Source organism: Punica granatum, chromosome 1, assembly GCF_007655135.1.
Source record: "Punica granatum isolate Tunisia-2019 chromosome 1, ASM765513v2, whole genome shotgun sequence".
NCBI lineage: Eukaryota > Viridiplantae > Streptophyta > Magnoliopsida > Myrtales > Lythraceae > Punica > Punica granatum.
Window position 1 is genome coordinate 10,670,245 of NC_045127.1, and position 19,398 is coordinate 10,689,642.

General features: G+C 40.7%; 3 protein-coding genes and 1 pseudogene across 3 annotated transcripts; 1 reads left to right on the forward strand and 3 right to left on the reverse strand.

Moving 5' to 3' along the window:
• Positions 1–1,812: 1,812 nt before the first annotated feature.
• Positions 1,813–4,653, reverse strand: LOC116214379 (annotated as a pseudogene).
• Positions 4,654–5,860: 1,207 nt separating this feature from the next.
• On the reverse strand, positions 5,861–7,839 carry LOC116214373 (putative F-box/LRR-repeat protein 23). Its single transcript, XM_031549792.1, has 2 exons — positions 7,286–7,839; positions 5,861–6,676 (listed from the first exon to the last, which is right to left on the reverse strand). Exons 1-2 carry the CDS (start codon positions 7,813–7,815, stop codon positions 6,115–6,117), a joined length of 1,092 nt encoding a protein of 363 aa, XP_031405652.1. The 5' UTR covers positions 7,816–7,839; the 3' UTR covers positions 5,861–6,114.
• Positions 7,840–11,538: 3,699 nt separating this feature from the next.
• Positions 11,539–13,750, reverse strand: LOC116192074 (F-box protein SKIP19-like). Its single transcript, XM_031520495.1, has 2 exons — positions 13,322–13,750; positions 11,539–12,429 (listed from the first exon to the last, which is right to left on the reverse strand). Exons 1-2 carry the CDS (start codon positions 13,636–13,638, stop codon positions 11,820–11,822), a joined length of 927 nt encoding a protein of 308 aa, XP_031376355.1. The 5' UTR covers positions 13,639–13,750; the 3' UTR covers positions 11,539–11,819.
• A 3,490-nt stretch (positions 13,751–17,240) lies between these two features.
• LOC116214568 (F-box protein At4g35733-like) lies at positions 17,241–19,284 on the forward strand. Its single transcript, XM_031549957.1, has 2 exons — positions 17,241–17,375; positions 17,812–19,284. The coding sequence occupies exon 2, from the start codon at positions 17,829–17,831 to the stop codon at positions 19,077–19,079; it is 1,251 nt and encodes a 416-aa protein (XP_031405817.1). The 5' UTR covers positions 17,241–17,375; positions 17,812–17,828; the 3' UTR covers positions 19,080–19,284.
• The last annotated feature ends 114 nt before the right edge of the window (positions 19,285–19,398 follow it).

The following is a 19,398-nucleotide window of genomic DNA, read 5'->3' on the forward strand; positions in this document are numbered from 1 at the left end:
ACAAAAATACACATTTTTCAATTCAAAAATTTTAACTTTAACTTTAACTCAACACACTACACAATAAAAAGACACGTTTACCAAGTCAAATTTATAATCACATCTTATTTGTCTTTTTCAAAATTAAAATCAAAATCAAAGTAACTTTAACTCTGAATCCAAACTGCCCTTAACTAACATGCTGGGTGTACACTATTTGATATAGTTTGACTTTGTCCTGAACAACTACGTACAGACCGGTAGACAGAGGATGATCATAAACTCATAAACGACAAGTTTGTGGTATTATTAAAAGACAGGTTGGGATTAAGATTTTATGGAAGTAAGGGATAAGAGACGCTCTTTGCCCTTTGGAGTGGGTTTTGATGAATTGCCGTTTGCCAGCTGAAGTGTTCTGATTAATCGACACTCACCAAAACTCCAGCTAGCTTGCTGGCTTGATTTAGCTCATCTTCCATTCAAACCAGAACTTGAGCTTGTTTGATAGATAGATAGATATATATTGACTCGTTAGTTTATCACACTTAAAAGTAAAAAAAAATAAAAAAAATTCATTCGCTTCAACATCGTAGAAGCCCCTTCCGGTCGATATTCTACACGGGACTCGTATTTAGCACGAGAAGCCAAGATGTTTTGTAGTTCCAAATATCACGAGAGAAGAAAGAAAAAAGATAACGTGCCGACAGTCGCAATTCCTTTGAGTCAACGTGAAAAGATATATTACAATTAGAGGGTTAGGTACCCTACGTGTTCTCTCCATCAAATCAAATACATGTCAAAAAATTACCTCTCAACTTTTCAACCGTGACACGAAAGGCTCTAAACAACTCATTTGAAAAGATGTGCAGCCTTCAGCTGAATAATATCCACGAGGAACGTGATAGGATATAGACGCTGGTAGAACCGATAAGAGTAACGGAAAATGCGAGTGCATGCACGTTCTTTTTTTTTCAAACCTTTACCAGATAACAATGATGACAAACAAATAACGCCCGACAAGCTAGAGAAAAGCTGAACTGGACAGAAAAGTCAACGGATGGCTCTCCTACGTGGCGGACCGCCATTGGCTGGGAAATATCAGATCGTTCCGAATGGTTGGAGTCAAAAGTCAATGGGGGGGTGGTGGTGGTGACGCGGGGCGTCCCGTCACTGTTGTCGGAGTCCCGACAGCCAAACGGTGTCGCACGCGGCCCCGTCAGTTAATTTACTCAACAACGGTAATCACATTGTTTAATTTTTAATTATTTTATACAATTAAAAGGGAGACAGGAGTCACGTGAGCACGGCGTGCACCGTAACTTGTGCCTGTATCTATTTATTACGTTGTTTTCTCTTCCAAAGTCTTACGTAAGTACGTCGGCTACTCTAAGTCTGCGGTCTATTAAGCCGTAGGTGCCTGCGAAACTGAAACTTGATCAGAGGCGAATTTAATTCTTTTTTAATAGGTAAAAAGTTAATTATTATTGTTAATTTTTATTGGTAATTATGAGGACTATGAGTAGGCCTGCCGTTTAGGGTTTTACGGCCTAAGTTCTGATGAGCTCATAAAAGTCAAAATTGATTGCGTAGTCAATGACCGCACCGACCTCTTCCCCTGACTCAAGAAGAAATGTCCACTGGCCCCAAGCTTCTCTAGCATCAAAAGCTCAAGATGTTTGGGCTGGCCGATGGGCCCATTACCCTTCATTGGCAATAGCATAGCAATCTCAAGTTTTTGTGATATTACATAGCAGAGCGCCCTCGAGTTACTTGTGTTCCCGACTTGCGGCAGCGATGAACACCGCTTAATATATTCACTGAATGACTCACTCGTTTGCGGCGTGTTTAAATTCTTCCACGATTAATTTGGGTACATTCCAATACTCATTGAAGTTGAAAAAAGAAAAAAAGAAAAAATGTTTGGGCTATGATCACCTAGCACCCTTCCTTGCGGAACAAGACACGATATTGACGACCCTATGCATTCGAGGTACGAAGCAGCCAATAACAACGCCGAAAACAGCCTATCGACAAAAAAACAAAAGGGGAAGTTGTTCTAGCAGACTCAAAAGGACAGGGACCAAAATGCGGCAGCACCCATGGTCTCTTCCTCGCCAACCCCTCCGGCGAAATGCCAAGCATGGTAAAAATCCTCATAGCTCAAGTAACTGCCATGGTCAAAACCATAATCATGCTCTTCTGCAGAGAAGTCATAAATCATATTCATGAAAACCCACAGGGGTCTTCATCAGAGGAAGGATCGTACTCCAAGTTCCGCGCGGTGTTCATAATCATGGTTGAGTCATAATGGTCGAAACCATAGTCATGCTCGTCTGCAGAGAAGTCATAATGGTCATCGTAATAGTCCGACACCAAATCAATATAATAAACCTCAGGCAGCGCGTGGTGTACATAATAATGGGTTGAGTCCAAGGGCAGCCTTAAATCCTTGATCTGCTCGGCACATTGCTTCCCCAACTTGACTTCGAGGTCGATGTTTTAAACACTGGCGCAGGTCGAGGAACTCAAGGTGGGGGCAGCCATCGAGAATTGCCTCCAGGCCGACGTTAGTCAGGATGTTTCCGACGAGTTGGAGCTGCCGAAGCTCGGGCATGGTCTTTGCTATAGCCCGTGCTTCCTCGTCTACTTCAATGCGGGGGTAGCTGTAACGGTCGTTGTTGTTAAATTTCAGGGACTTAAGGTGAGGGCAGTGGCGTCCCACAGCTTCGAGGGTTTTCCACGGACAACGAGCAGTAAGGGAGCTCCAGGTCCTCCAGCATTGGGAGTTTTGAAGCAATTTCAGACATTATTCCATCCGAAATACCGTCGCAGTACACTAGGCAAAGGCGTTTGATTTGTGTGCAGCTGCAAAGAGATTGTGACTATCAAAAAACCATCGTCGGGAGAGAGACAGACAGACACCTCAGCCATGAAGAAAACCTCCTGTCTATTAGTGGATAATTTTCAACACACCTCGATCAAGAACCATAATAGCAAAGCCCTGAATCAAAAACCATTCCTTTATGTGACGAGCTTAGGCTTTTAAGATCAATCGCCAGTGGCAACGGTGGCCCTTCAAATTCTTATCAACCGATTATTGCTCGCCAATGGCTACCTCATCCACAACACAATTATCTATCACGAAATCACACAACCTCATGATCACCGAAAGCATCAAATCAAAGCTTCGTGGTTCATTATAATCAATCAAAGCGAGCAGATTGAAAATACTACTTGATAAGTCGACGGAATTCCAGAGAGAGAGAGGGAGCAATGACCTAACTGCGATATGGGTGAGGAGTTCATCGGTGCCGAAAGACAAAATGCTGATATCGACCAACCCGCCGCAGCTGCGATCGACCGCGTGCCTGCACATATTTTCCAAATACCCGTACTTCTCCCACTCACAGTGATGGCATCCACTGCGCATGTCGATTGTTCTCCACATGGAAGGCTCCTTGCAGATGCTCCACCACTGGGTGCACACCCACTGCGCGTTGCTCAGGATGTCGATTACCCCGATCCTCTGCAGAATCGCCGCCGTGATGTCCCACGGCAGCTCCAGCCAGTTGCGAGACGACGGTTCCTTGGAATTGGAAAACCGAAAAGATAAATAAGAAGCAGAGAGCAGAATGAGAGACAAAACCAAATTATGGGAGCCGGTGATCGATCATGATTATGTCTTCCAGAGAAATACTTATTCAAATATTTAATCCATTAATAATACTTAGATTATTATTAACGTAAGATTGAGAGAGAGAGAGAGAGAGAGAGATGGAAACTTTCCGAACACAACCTTAGGAAGCCGACTCATACGATACGAGGGCAAATTTCCACAATAAAACCAAGGCTATGAGGCCACCAAACAACTAAAACATATGATTTTTTATCACCCGCCAACCCCGATCAACAATAAAAAACAGGCTGAAATTCGCATAATTTTCACACGAGATGAAAAAATTGTAGTAATCGAACAATGAATCGACGCATCGGAAATCCAACAACCCCATAAACAGATTCAACTAGGACATGGTGAAAACCCGATTGATTCATCATATCGAAACAAGAAGGCAAAAAGCAAAGCCGCTACTCGCCTTGATCACGAGAGTGGACTCCATTTCTCTACTAAGCACGAGTCGGTCTAACAACCGTTCCCGCGAGCCGCCAGCAGAAAATGGCTAAAATCAAGAACCAGAAAGGAGCTAGAAAATTCAAAGTCCTTGGACCCCCTTAGGTTAGATTGATCAGTTCAGGACGCCGCTAAGCGTCCCCTCTCGCTTTCTATCTCTCTCTCTCTCTCTCCCCCCCACTGCCCGTAGGTTTCCCGCTTATCGTCTGCCTTGGCGAAGAAGATTTTTAAAAAATTAAAATAAAAAAGCAAATAATAAAGAAAGGCTGTTTAGTAAGTCTTTGACATTCGAATATATCTTCTTCCCGAAGAAATCTCCGCCATTAAGGAAGCTCAGCTCAGAGGAGGCCGGCCGCTCGGGACCACCGTGAAACAGAGACCGGTCCAGCATCAAACGGTTTCGACTGTTGGGAACGAGGACCTCTACTTCAATTGGGCCGACTTTGTTATTGAGATTGGGTCCAACTACATATGCAGGAACTCCCCATTGCAAGGAGGACGACCAGAATTTAGGACGTTCGGTCCAGACAACTTTCTTACACACTATGCCAGCTGATGTTGGTGGTTATCACCAATCTTCGGGAAGGTGGACGTGGATCGGGGATTATATGAACAAGGAACGACAATCGTGTATAAAGAGAGAGAAAAAAAAAACAACTTCGCATATAGCTAGGGATGTTCATAGGCAGGGTTTGGAACGGTGGATTTTTCCCAAACCCAAACTCTTTCAAAAGTGCCGGTCTCCGAACCCTTCATGAACCCTTTAATGATGTATATCAGAAAAAATTCCTAAACTCTTCCCGCTAAGTTAACGGGTATTCACTAGTGACCTATCTTTTACCATCAATAGACTCTTAATCATTATAAAAAGACTTAGAAATGCAATAATAACAATACATATATTTAACCATACCAGTTTCAGAAAATAAAGATACCATCTAAATTAGCATTGCTCATGAAAGGGTTTCATCACTCAAGTTTCACCAAAGACAAAAAAAAAATAAAAATGAAGTCGGTACTCCTCTACTCTATCCAACAAAATAAGAACCCAAAAATGATTCGAACCCAACTCTCAATAATTTGGAACAATTCCCTAAAAAAAAAAAAAACTAAAGCGGGAGAAGAGAAGATGCCTATGTCCTAATTGAATTAGAATTAGAGTATTTTGTAAATCTAACAAATGACTACGATCACTTCCTTAACTTTATACCTTTTACGGGTGGGACGCATTTTGAGGCAAAATACCATACCCTTTCCAGACCCTATAGAATTTTGGTAAAAAAATCCCAAAACCATTACCATGATACAACGGTAGAACTCTTGACGCCCAATTAGAGTTTTGGGAAGGGTCAAAACTCCTTAATAGAAACCCATGAACATCCCTATGTATAAACGCACTAAATAACTATGGTAATTTGAAAAGCTGTGGCGGTGCAATACAAATACAGTTTCAACAAAAAAAAATGGTGGATGGAAAAACCGGACCGCAACTTCTATATATCCATTTTAATATTTAAGCCCCTTCACTAATCCATTGGCCGAAGTCCAGTCTCAAATCCACTTGATTTTTTATCCCATTTAGTAAAATATCAAAATTACTATGGAGATATAATATATTCTGAATAATTTTTATAAGAAATTAATTATTATTTCTTAGTTTAATTTATTATACTTTATATATATTTATTTTGTTTAATTTGACCGAACAATGCGGGTAATCGCGGTTTTTCGATGGCGTGAATATCGTTGTGATTTTTCAAAACCACCACGGATATGATTCCTTAGTACCCTCTCTTGCGGAACAAGACACAATATTGAAGACCCCATACATTCAAGGTACGACGCAGCCAATAACAACGCCGAAAACAGCCTATCGACAAAAACACAAAAAGGGGGAGTTGTTCTAGCAGACTCGAAAGGACAGAACCAAAATGAGGCAGCACCCATGGTCTCTTCCTCGCCAACCCCTCCGGTGAAATGCTAAGCATAGTAAAAATCCTCATAGCTCAAGTAACTGCCATGGTCGAAACCATAGTCATGCTCGTCTGCAGAGAAGTGTCTTCATCAGAGGAATAATCGTCCTCCAGCTCCGCGCGTTGTTCATAGTCATGGGTTGAGTCCAAGGGCCGCCTTAAATCCTTGATCCGCTCAGCACATCGCTTCCCCAACTTGCCATCGAGGTTGAGGCTTAAACACTGGCGCAGGTCGAGGAACTCAAGGTGGGGGCAGCCATTGAGAATTGCCTCCAGGCCCACGTTAGTCAGGATGTTTCCAACAAGTTGGAGCTGCCGAAGCTCGGGCATGGTCTTTGCTATAGCGTGTGCTCCCTTGTCTTCTCCAATGTAGGGGATGCGGAAGCAGTAACCGTTGTAGTAACCGTGACAGTTATATTTCAGGGACTTAAGGTGAGGGCAGTGGCGTCCCACAGCTTCAAGAGTTTCCTCCAATAACGAGCAGTAAGAGAGCTCCAGGTCCTCCAGCATTGAGAGTTTTGAAGCAATTTCAGAGATTGTTCCTTTTGAAAAACCGATGCAGGACACTAGGCAAAGGCGTTTGATTTGTGTGCAGCTGCAAAGAGATTGTGACTTATCAAAAACCATCGTCAAATAGTGGATAATTTTTCAACATACCTCGAATCGATCAAGGCGGTACAGCGCCGTCGGCACATCAATTGCATTACATTCAACATCATGAATATCCATGCAAATGCAAGGTCTAGGCCACTTATCAACAGTAAACCAAGCCCCGGTTAAGGTGCAACTGACAATGAGACCTCGATTCGGCTAAAATCAAAGCATTGGTACAAGTATCTATCCATACAGTACCAATGCAAACTGGATCAAGAAAAGAATAAACCTAATGCATGCCCGAAGAATGAACGATAGGTTATTGGCACATAATAGCAAAGCCCTGAATCAAAAACCATTCTTTTATGTGAGACATTGCTTAGACTTTTAAGATCAATCGCCAATGGCAATGGTGGCACTTCAAATTCTTATCAACCGATTATTGCTCGCCAATGGCTACCTCATTATCTATCACGAAATCACACAACCTCATGATCACCGAAAGAATCAAATCAAAGCTCCGTGGTTCTTTATATCAATCATAGCGAGCAGATTAAAAATACTACTTGACAAGTCGACGGAATTACACAGAGAGAGAGGGAGCAATGACCTAGCAGCGATATGGGTGAGGAGTTCATCGGTGCCGAAATACAAAATACTGATATCGACCAACCCGCCGCAGCTGCGATCGACCGCCTGCCTGCACATACTTTCCAAATGCCTGTGGTGCTCCCGCTCCCAGGGATAGGCTTCACTGCCCATGTAGATGGTTCTCCACATGGAAGGCTCCCTGCAGATGCTCCACCACTGGGTGCACACACACTGCGCGTTGCTCAGGATCTCGACTACCCCAATCCTCTGCAGAATCGCCGCCGTGATGTCCCGCGGCAGCTCCAGCCAGTTGCAAGACGGTTCCTCGGCGGAGGACGACATGGTCGGGAACCGCCGCGACGAGCCGGAGTCACGCCGGCGGTCTATGTGAGGGTTTCTGTGGAGGGCGTCGGTGAAGCAGGGAGATGGAAATGCGACAGTCCATGCCGTCAGTTTCCACAAGCTGACAGAAGAGGAAGAAGGCTGCCGAACCGGGCCGACGGTTCGAGCTCGACGGTGAACCGTCCATGAAACAGACCGGTCCAGCATCAAACGTTTTCCGACAGTTGGGAATGAGACCCTCTACAACTGCATGCAGGAACACTTTAGAAGAACAACTGCCATTGCCAGGAGGACGATCAAAATTTGGAACGGCTGGATTCTTCTCAAACCCACACTCTTCCGAAAGCGCCGGTCTCCTAACCCTTCATGAACCCATTAATGATATATATCTGAAAAATTCCTAAACTCTTCCCGCTAAGTTAACAGGTATTCACTGGAAACTTATCGTTTACCATTAATGGACTCTCTGGTGCATTTGGTTTTAGAGTTAAAGTAACTTTGATTTTGATTTTGATTTTGATTTTGATTTTGATTGTGGAAAATGACAAATGAGATGAGATTATAAATTTGACTTGAGAAACGTGCATTTTTGTTGTGTAGTGCGTTTAGTTAAAGTTAAAGTTAAAATTTTTGACTTGAGAAATGTGTATTTTTGTTGTGCAGTATATTGAGTTAAAGTTAAAAAACTTTAACTTATAATCCAAACACCCCTTTAATCATTACACAAAGACTTGAAATGCAATAATAACAATACATATATTTAACCATACCAGTTTCAGAAATAAAGATACCAACTAAATTGACATTGCTCGTGAAATGTTTTCATCACTCAAGTTTCACCAATAACATAAAAAGATGAAGTCGATACTCCTCAATCCAACAAAAGAAGAACCCAAAAATGATCTCGAACCCAACTCTTAACAATTTGGAACAATTCACTAAAAGAAAGAAAGAAAAAAAAACTGTGGTATCCATTCTATGTATAAACGCACTAAATAACTATGGTAATTTGAAAAACTGTGGCGGTGCAATACAAATACAGTTTCAACAAAAAAATGGTGGATATAAAAACCGGACCGCAACTTCTATATGTCCATTCTAATATTTAGGCCCCTTTTCTAATCCATTGACCAAAGTCCATTCTCAAACCAAATTGATTTTTTTATCCCATTTAATAAAAACTATCAAAATTATTATGGAGATATAATATATTCTGAATAATTTTTATTATAAATTATAAATAATTTATTTTTTTAATTTATTATACTTTATATATATATATATTTATTTTGTTTAATTTGGCCGAACGATGTGGATAATTGCGATTTTTCGATGGCGTGAATATGGTTGTGATTTTTCAAAACCACCACGGCTATGGTGCGAATATAGTGAGCGATTACCATGTTGCGATTATGGTTTTCGTAGTAATTTTATCGCGCACCATTGCCATCTTAATGATGAACTCGTATGGTAATTTCAAAACACAAAAAGACATTATAGACAAAAATGAAAAATTACGAAAAAGAAAGTTTATCTAAACTAATAGACAAAATTTTAAAAATAAAAATAAAAATCATAAAATAAAATAGTTATAATTTTTTTTAAAATAAAAGAAATTCAGTAGAAAATGCATGTAAAAGTTAAAAAATAAAAGAAATTCACCAAAATTCTGAATTAAAAAAGAAAGAATAAGAAATAAAGATAAATATAAGAAAACGTGAAATTCAAAAAAAATAAATAAATTTAAAATAATTAAATGTGATCTGACATTGACAGTCAAAGAGGAATGTATATTGATTAAGTCATTATTTTCATTAGACTTTAAAGATTAATAAAATGTATGTATGAAATGTTGAAGTTCTTACTTTAAATATTGGGGCAAGCTTTTTAATTTTAACTTTTAATGCTTACATTTAATTGTTTTTTTTGGAATCTCATGATAGTAATTGAACCCCAAAGATCGAGAGGCCTCTTTACTGTCTACCATGCCCCTCGCGGTCTATTCCGATTACCCTTTATTCATCTCTCAGGTTGAGCCTGTTATAGATCATTCCTAAGTTTGGGCCTCAGTTATTTTTCTCTCTTAGGCAATAGCAATAAGATCAACGTGATAAGTTTTTTTTTTCCTTCTTTTATCTTTAAATTTCACTGAATTTTTTTTTGATTCCTTAGAATTTGTTTTTCATGTTTCTGGTGGTATCAAGATGCCACTATGTTGGAATATCTTATCTGTTTCTCCAGGAAAATGGATATCTCCCGAAAAGATTTTTAACTTCAATCCTTTTTTTTTTCTCTCCACTCGGACTAATCCGCTCACTCGGCTTCTAGTATTTAAAGTGATAACGAGACTAAGTTGAGGCCAAATCTTATGAATAAGCTCTAATCGGAAGATTTGAGGAATAGTGTTTTGCAGTTAAAAGCTTGCAGAACTAGGCTAACCAAATCAATTTTGTTCGTCATTTAAGAAATCAATCACAACTTCACAACTATTCCTCAAATCTCTCGATTATTATTCCCACTTACTTGATTACATAAAAGAAAGTCAAAAGTAAAACGAAAAGTTGGAATGACCTTGAATTAAGAATGAACTCTCTTTCTCTTATGTATTTGCTTGGTATCAATGAGTAATTAAAAAAAAAAGTAAAACTTATTAAATAACTTTTTTAATATATAATTGCAAAATGCTTCAATAATGGAAAGTGGAGGTAAGCGAAGGGTCTAGCGATGAGAATATTCGAATTTCAACTTAAACGCAAAAGCAGAACTTGGTAAAAAATTCCAACTATTATATATTGTATATAGCGGTTTTATTAGCATGACAGCGGGTCACGCTAACTCAATTGAGTTCTGACCCTCGAACTTTTGATTAGTTCACTTCAAGACTCAAGAGTTTTTTTCGTGAAGGCATTTGTATAGTTGTCTGTGATTTCATGCATACATTTAATTCATGAACCCTGAGTTTGACTTGATATATGCTATTAGAGCAGTTGGAGATGTTGTAGGGTACCTTAGAATTTTATTTACCATATTAATTCTTCTTGAAAATCAAGGAACTTGTTCTTATTTCTATTTAGTGAATGAACTATTAAAATAAGGACATCATTGGATACTTTTGACAGAAATCAGAGCGTCAATCCCGATTTTTGAAAATCAACTCGACATTTGGGAAGAACAAAAGCAAAATAATTTCATAAAATTTCTTTGAAATATTGCATGCATCCATTAGCTAAAACTTATGATAATTTTTGTGATTTCTATCCTTTGTGTGATGATGATTTGATTATCATGCATCTCAATTATGAAAATTCTGCAAATATGCATATGGGTCAACAAGTGTACATGCGTGTGTCTATTTGGATAATAAAGAAGCATCCACTGTGCTTTTATAAATATTGTTGTGAAAACATAGTGGAGAAAGGTGTAGAAAATTGCATGGTAGCTGCATTAATTGGTAGAATAAAAGAGAATATTTGGGTAAGTAGTTGAAACGTCGAGATCCATCTAAACATAAGGAAGCACAGGTCAAGAAGACACCAATTTGGGGAATACGATAAGGATGTGAGACCTCTTGGAGAAATATGAAAAATTAGACATCAATAAAGATCCAAAAAGCAAAAATGTATCTATATGAGTTCGTTCAAGCTGTTCGACGTTTATTTCGCTTAATCAAGATCGCTGTTCGACATTTATTTCGCTTAAGCAAGATCTTGAGTTTGAATCATTGTGAATGCAGAAAATTCATGTTGAAAGAACTTTACCCCTCAATGGATCGACCCAACTTGACTAGATTAGCCGGGACTCAATTGAACTTTCGAATACCAGGGTTTACATCTAAAAACATGCTTTGGCCAGCTAAATCTCATAAGTTGTTACAACGGTCATCTCGATGCCATCACGCGAGCAAGAGGGATCCAGAAGGGATCATCGAAGTGGAAAAAAGTGTTCCAGCTCTTATACTTCCAAAGAGATTAGCGGATAAGATCTCAAAGAACACTCTTTTGCACAATACTCCAATTTTACAAGGCACAACATTGAAGACCCTACATACATGATCTCATTGCATCAAAGGTACGAAGTAGCCACTCACTACGCCAAAAAACAGCCTATGGACAAACACACAAAAGGGGAAGTTGTCCTAGCAGATTAAGAAACGATAGAAGCAAAAGGAGGCAGCACCATGGCCTCTTCCTCCCAGGCCCTACGGTAAGATGTCAATCATAGTCAAAATCCTCGCAGCTTGAGTAACTGTCATCATACTCGCATCCAGAGAAATAATTGTCATAGTCATAGTCCGACACCACTTCAATATCTGAAATGCCAGAGGGGTATTCTTCGTCAATAGAAAGATCTTCCTCAAGCTCCGCGCCGTATTCATAATCATGGGTTGAGTCCAAGGGCTGCCTTAAATCCTTGATCCGCTCAGCACATTGCTTCCCCAACTTGCCACTGAGGTTGATGTTAAAACACTGGCGCAGGTCGAGGAACTCAAGGTGGGGGCAGCCATCGAGAATCGCCTTCAGGCCCACGTTAGTCAGCTTGTTTCCAAAGAGCTGGAGTTGCCGAAGCTCGGGCATGGTCTTCGCTACAGCCTGTGCTCCCTCGTCTACTTCAATGTGTGGGTACCGGAAACCTTGGCTGTTAAGTTTCAGGGACTTAAGGCGACGGCAGTGGCATCCCACAGCTTCAAGAGCTTCCTCAGAGAACGAACAGTATGAGAGTTCCAGGTCCTCCAGCATTGGGAGTTTTGCAGCAGCTTCAGACAATCCTTCATCTGAAACATAGTAGCAGCGTACTAGCCGAAGGCGTTTGATTTGAGTGCAGCTGTAGAGATGATAGAACCACATTGAGAAACAAAAGGGCAATACATAATTTTTTTTAATTTTTTTTTCCCTTTTCTAGTGGTTTGGTAATCAGCAAGGTTTTACGGGAATCAGTAAATTTACAAATCAAAGAAGAGAGACTGCTCAGACATTCATACAAGTCACACACCGAATAGAGCACCATTTTTTGAAAATCAGTTCTATGAGTATCAAGCCCTCGATAGTTGCTGCAGCTTTCGATCAATAGCAACGCAAATCATCTGCCAAGGATCTGCAACAAGAGTTAGCAGCCAAAGAGCTTTAACAGGATTTTACCATTTCGGACTGAAATGCAGAAACATGCGACTATCAAAGATCAGTGCCTTGAGAAAAACATCTCAGAAATTGATGGCATTACTGTCAATATCATGAAAATCAATGCAAATGCATGGTCTTCAAACTAAACCATGTCCCAGATAAGGTACATCGGCTCACAAAGAAGATCAACCGATGCAACTGACAATAAGACCCTAATTCGTCCGAATCAAAGCATGTTCAACTGTTTGTCCATTCCAGGGCTGCTTCGAAACCAAAGTATCAATCCAAACTGGTACAAGAAAAGAAGAAACCTAATGCATTCCTCAAAGATGAACGATAGTTTATCGATATATAATTGCTAAGCTCTAAATCAAAAACCATTCCTTTATCTAACAAGCTTAGGCTTTAAGATCAGCCACCAACGGTGGTCCTTCAGATTTTCATCAACTGATTATTTCTCGCCAATGGCTAGTTCATCTACAGTTATCTATCGCAAAACCACAACCTCATGATCACCGAAAGCATCAAATGAATATACTCCTGTATAGGTGGACGAAATTCCAGATGGGGGGGAGAGAGAGAGACGGAGCAACGACCTAGCAGTGATATAGTTCAGGAGTTCATCGGTGCAGAAATTCTCGATACGGATATCAACCAAGCCGCCGCAGCTGCGATCGACGGCGTGCCTGCACATGACGTCCAAATCCTCTCCCGTGTCCCAGAGATCGCCTCCATTGGGCATGTCGATGGTTCTCCACATGGAAGGCTCCTTGCAGATGCTCCGCCACTGGGTGCACACCCGCTGAGCGGTGTTCAGGATCTCGATTGCACCGAGCCTCAGCAGAATGGCTGCCGTGAGGTCCCGCGGCAGCTCCGGCCAGTTACCAGACGGTTCCTCGGCGGAGGACGACATGATCGGGCACCGCCACTACGAGCCGGAGTGACGCCGGCAGTCTATGCGAGGGTTTCTGGGGGCAGGGGGATGGATATTTGAGGATCTTCTATCGGTTTCCCCAGGGAGAGAGAAGAGGAAGAAGGCCCCTCAAACCGACCCGACGACTCGAGCACGACGGTGAACCGGCCATGAAACAGACCGGTCCAGCAACAAAAGGTTTCCGACTTTTGGGAATGAGGCCCTCTACTTAAACTGGGCCGACTTTTCAGAGAAAGTGGGCTCATTAGCCCATTATTCTTTGCACCAATCTTCTTTTATTAATTAATTAATTTTTAACCACCACTTAAGGCTTTAAAGGTCATTATGGGTCAGCTTAAGCTTATATATGAATTTTCCTAAGTTGGAGTTGGAGCCTTCTAGTTCTAACACGATTTCTTGACGACGTGCAGGTGTCTTGCCTTGGAAGAACTGTTGTTGCATAGAAATCGACCCAAATTTAGGACGTCAGGACAACTGACCCGAGTCTTAATCACTAAACCAACAGACCTTGGTGGTTAGCACCAATATTTGATTGGGCCATTATCTTCGTGAGATTTGCAAAGATGAATTAATATATCTATGAGATATTCAAGTCAAAATTTCACTTTTAACTTCTCATATATACATTCTACTAATTGTTAGGACCAAAGATCGTGAGCCAGAATTGCGGGATCGTGATAAAAAGGTAAAAAGGCAAATTTTACCTTTTTAATGTGTTCCGTCCATTTTTTAATGGAAGGGTGACGAAAGGGTTAGGATGATATAAATGTTAACTGTTGAGGGTCAAGTTGATGTAAATAATGGGTCGAGGTGTATTTGAGACAAAATCCATCTCTCCAAGATAAATTTGCCAATTTACTCTATTTATTTACTTAGTGAATGCATGCAACTTGTCAACACCAGGTCATACCTGTATTAATTGTTTAGTTAATTTTTTATTATAAAAGATATAATCACTCTTCAAATTTGATTTGCTAAATAAGAACAATCAGAAAGGATTGGGATCAAAATAAAAAGAAAAAAAATATTAGTAGCTTGAGAATCTTTAATGATTTTTTTTATATAAAAAAAGGAAAATTAAGCAGCATTGTGACAAAAAAAAAATTGATCTTGTCCTTTGTGAGCAGATTCGAGTTAACCAACTCTTCTATAAATTAGCATAATATTTTTAATTTAAGTCAATGTAAGACGGAATAGGGAGACTATAAAGATTAAAGAACCACACTACCTATAAAATCAAAATGGGGGCCGAGTTTCATTTCTTTCGTAGAATTTTCCAACTCCTCCTCTTACTTAATTGTCATTGGTTCAATCAACTACATGATCCAATGTATAAGATTGCTAGATGATAATTCGGTTTCTCTGACTGTTTCAGATTCTTTCTTTAATCTAAAGGCTCTTTAAATCACGAATGATGTTAGAGTAACATATATTGATGAAGTTTCAACGGCTCAGTACACGTATATATATTGTTTGTTCACCATATTTGCCTGCAGAATGAACCGTCTGGCTAGGTGTTTCCTGCCAGCACGGAGATCGTGATAGGGATTGTACTCATATGTTTAGTATGCCTTCTTCGTGATGAAACTTTTTTTTTTGGTTCCCTTTTTCTTCCTCTCTATGACCATTGACACTTTTTGAGCGTTTGATCATTCTTACTTCATTCACTAAACAGATACTCACACGTATAGTATGACTATTTCAGGAAGTTGGTCCACCACAGTCTTCCATTCTTCAAGTACTTTGGGACCAACCGGGTTCGAGCATTCCTGGTCTTGTTAATTTAATACCCGTTCCGCTAGTCGTCACGAGCATTCCATTCAGGTAATGACTAGATAATTCAAGGGCCGTACATGATCTGTGCAACCCAAGAAGTCTATCATTTCGATACGACTCGATCAGACGTAAAGTGTATTTCCAGGTTACAATGTAATCGGAATGTAATGGACAGAAAAGATTGATTTGTATTGTGGTTAAACCTCTTATGGCCAGTTTGATCGAGAAGTGAGTACCACTGCAATGAATTTCCGCTCGCTCTTACTCGTGCATTTCTTTTGATCATATTCGTTCTTATCTCCATTAATTAATTAAAAGGGTTCCAACAAAGTCCATTATATTTCGTTGTCATTTGTCAATTTGGGCTGCCATCTTTGGGCAGTCTTTGCTCCTTTGCTTGCAGCAGTATGCAAATCGGCAGGTCCAATTTTTAGACTCCCGGAAGGAGACATCATACGACACACAACTGTCGACTTTGACCAGAAAATAATATGCATATACATACATATAGATATCCCACTGTCGACTGGTCATACAGGGAATGAACATTGAAAATTTTCATCTAGCAAATCGATCTCGTTGTTTCGTCATGTCACATCTTAATGTTGTCTATATTTACAACTGTCGACCGGTCTTTTTCTGCAATAGGATAGGGATATGAATTTCATATCTTGACGGCATAATTTTCTTGTGTTTCCAGAAACAATAAGCTCATGAAAGGAATCGGTCAATCGGTCACAAGATTATGGGGTCGGATAATCAGCACGGGTAAGAAATATATGGTGTATAATTGGATAGGGATATTATACGGTTTATATGTTGACGGCACATATAATATTCTTGTGTTCGTGCAAACAATAAGCTCATGAATAACATCGAGCAGTGGCTTGCAAGATCATCGTGGTCGGGTTATCAGCACAGAGTCATAATTAAAAGAGAATTTACGTAAAAATTTGTCCAAATTGCTTGCCCTTGTAATTGTAGGGTGTTGCTAGGGACGTGCTTTTGTAAGTTTCCCATCTCTTTAGAAAACGACCCGCTGTCAGTGAAGTTGATGTTCAACAAATTGACAGAGCAAGAACAAGGAAATTTACCGAAACTGGTAAGGAAATTTTGAAAATTCATTCTTGATTATAGATTTAAATGCCCTCTTATTTCAATTTATTTCCCATTTTTTTATTAAATTCAGGAGTCTGTCTTTGACCGAGAAAAAAGAGAATAATAATCCACCAAAACAGATGAACAAATTTACATACAAAACAGATGCATGTTTTTTTTGGGTAAGTTGACGGTATTATGCCCTACAAGAAGTTAAGAAGAATGGAAATGAGGAGTAGTAAGTCCCAAAATATCGCCTAATAACAAATTGCCTAAGCCATTAGGAACATAAGATAAAACATGAATACCATAAGGGAGTGATGTGGCTCGACAAGCTAGCCAATCCACACAGCAGTTCCATTCCCGCAGTACATGATGTACCGAAACCTCCCATTCACGGGCAATGAGAGATCGGATATCGTCCACCAACCACTTGCACATAGGAGAACAGCACTCCGAAAGTTACAATCGCAATGCATTATCTTAATGTAGTAAAATACCCAATACTAAGTAAATTAGATATGTTCTGAATAAATTACGTATATTCCAAGTAAATTATTTGAGATTGATCAGTTTAGATTCACAGTAAATTGTTCATGAATTAAATTTTTTACTTGGACATTTTGGTAATTTATTTAAAATTTGATTATATCATATCATACGATTACTGTTGTTAATTGGACCATTGAATTTTTCCGTTTCCTCAGTCTATAAGAAAAAGGTTGAGGAGGAAGCTCACATCTCCCCTCCCCTTTCCTCTTCATCAAGCAGCTGATTCTCATTCACTCTCACTCGCTCGCTCACTCACTGACTCACTCATCTCACAGTTCTTCACACCACAGGTCTCTCTCTCTCTCTCTCTCTCTCTCTCCCTCTCCCTCTGTTCGGTTATTTTGAGAATTTGTTGCTGAAAAATGGAATCCTGTTACGGGTTTCTTTTCTTCTGCCGGTTGAAATCTCGAGGATGAGTGAAATCAAATGTGCTATTGACTCTGTTTGGTTCTTGACAGAAGAGAACATGAACAACATTTCAAAGTTTATGATTTTAATGTCACCTTGAAGTTGTTTCTTATTTTCCTTTTTCGGGGTTAATGTTTTCGTTTAATGTTGTTCGGAGACTGTCGATCACGTTTGACGTTTATGGTTTCTTAATCATGTGGGACAAATAAATGTAGCTGTTTGCAGTCTGCAAGAAGTTCAAACTCGTATGATAGATAGCTCTGCTTCAACTCTGGAAATTTCTTATAGTCTCTCAGTTTCTTTTCCTTGTGCTCTAAGGTGCGTTCCATTTGACTATGTCGGACCCGCCGGAGCGCTCCGTGGACTGGACCTTGCTACCCGAGGGACTCCTCGGCTCGGTCCTTCAAAAGCTTCCAAGCGTCCATGACTATGTCCGGTTCGCCTCTGTATGCAAGAACTGGCTCACAGTCGCTCGCCATCAGAGCAACGAACGGCTTGGGGATGCCACCCGGAGACAGCTTCCTCTGCTGCTGATGCCCACGGCAGACAACAGCGAGACGCACCGCGCCCTGTACGATGTAGCTCGGGGCAGGGTCCTTGGGTCCCGTTGGCACGTGCCTTATAACATGAGGTGCTGCGGGTCGTCGTTTGGATGGTTGATCTTTGCCGAGGAGACCCTCGAGCTGATTCTCTTCAACCCCTCGTTCGGGGAGACCATCCGCCTCCCTCGAGTCATTAGGCCACCGACCAAGGAAGAAATCGGTGACTCGTACTACAACCATGAGTATGAGTTTGCTAAAGTGGTCCTCTCTGCAGACCCATCCATGGCCCCGGACACCTATGAGGTCGCAGTCCTGAACGAGTTAACCGGGAGCATCTTATTCTTCCGATCGGGAGACGAAGTGTGGCTCAATATTGGCACTCCGGAGGAAGATGGGCAGTTTCAGGACATTATCTACTACAGGGGCAGACTCTATGCGACTAACGGGCGTGGCTTGGTGCTCTCCTTCGAGTTCCACAGGGGGGACAACCACCCAAAGGACTCGTCGGCTCTAGCGCGTACTATCGCCGATCTGACTCTTAGGGGTGATCCTGATAAGTCCTACCTAGCGGAATCTCTTTCAGGCCATCTTTTGCTCGTCAGGAGGTTCATGAATGATTATCTGAGTGGCTTTGCTGGTGGTGTATTTGAGATCGGAGGCAATGAGTACAAGTTCGACTCGGATAAACAGCCACTCACATCGAGCTTCCATGTTTACAAGCTTATTCCCGTGACGGAGGACGAGCACGGTCTAGGCCATTGCCATTCAAAGCGTTTGACGATGCTTGCTGATGAAGCTCTCTTTCTAGGGCACTGCCACTCAATGTCGGTCTCGGCGTCAGAATACCCAGGCTGCAAGCCCAACTCGGTTTACTTCATGGACGATTACCTGGACGACCCACCGCCATATCAGCCCCTTGGAGCAATTGACATTGGCGTGTTCAGCCTCGAAGATGAGCACATCGAGCGGCTTAACCTGATAGATCCATCCCAGAGCCACATGCCACCACCGATTTGGATTGCACCGAAAGCTAAGATTAGTTAAACCAGGCAGCCCTCTTTCTCAGGTTCAAATGTTCGATTTACCATCTCCTATGAAATCTATTAGTCCACTGCATGCCAAACATAGGATAGACAGTACCATCATATTTTAGGTAAGTCGTATGTGGCAGATACTATTATCATAGCGTCATCATATCTTAGTTATGTCGTACTTTATCGAACTTTGGACAATCTATCATTTACTTAAACGGGCCCGAATAGGTCTATTGTCAGCCATTGATTTTAAAATCATGATTTTAATTCTAATATTTCGACAAAATTTTATATCTAAAATTATATTCTTGAAATTAATTGTGAATGTG

What these genes read in the sequence shown, in the direction of transcription:
- LOC116214373 (XM_031549792.1), bottom strand. Translation starts at nt 7,815, where the DNA reads ATGCTGGACCGGTCTGTTTCATGGACGGTTCACCGTCGAGCTCGAACC. An exon ending in CTCACCCATATCGCTGCTAG is followed by an intron (nt 6,677 to 7,285) that starts GTCATTGCTCCC and finishes ATCTCTTTGCAG; the next exon opens with CTGCACACAAATCAAACGCC.
- LOC116192074 (XM_031520495.1), bottom strand. Translation starts at nt 13,638, where the DNA reads ATGTCGTCCTCCGCCGAGGAACCGTCTGGTAACTGGCCGGAGCTGCCG. An exon ending in CTGAACTATATCACTGCTAG is followed by an intron (nt 12,430 to 13,321) that starts GTCGTTGCTCCG and finishes TCATCTCTACAG; the next exon opens with CTGCACTCAAATCAAACGCC.
- LOC116214568 (XM_031549957.1), top strand. Translation starts at nt 17,829, where the DNA reads ATGTCGGACCCGCCGGAGCGCTCCGTGGACTGGACCTTGCTACCCGAG.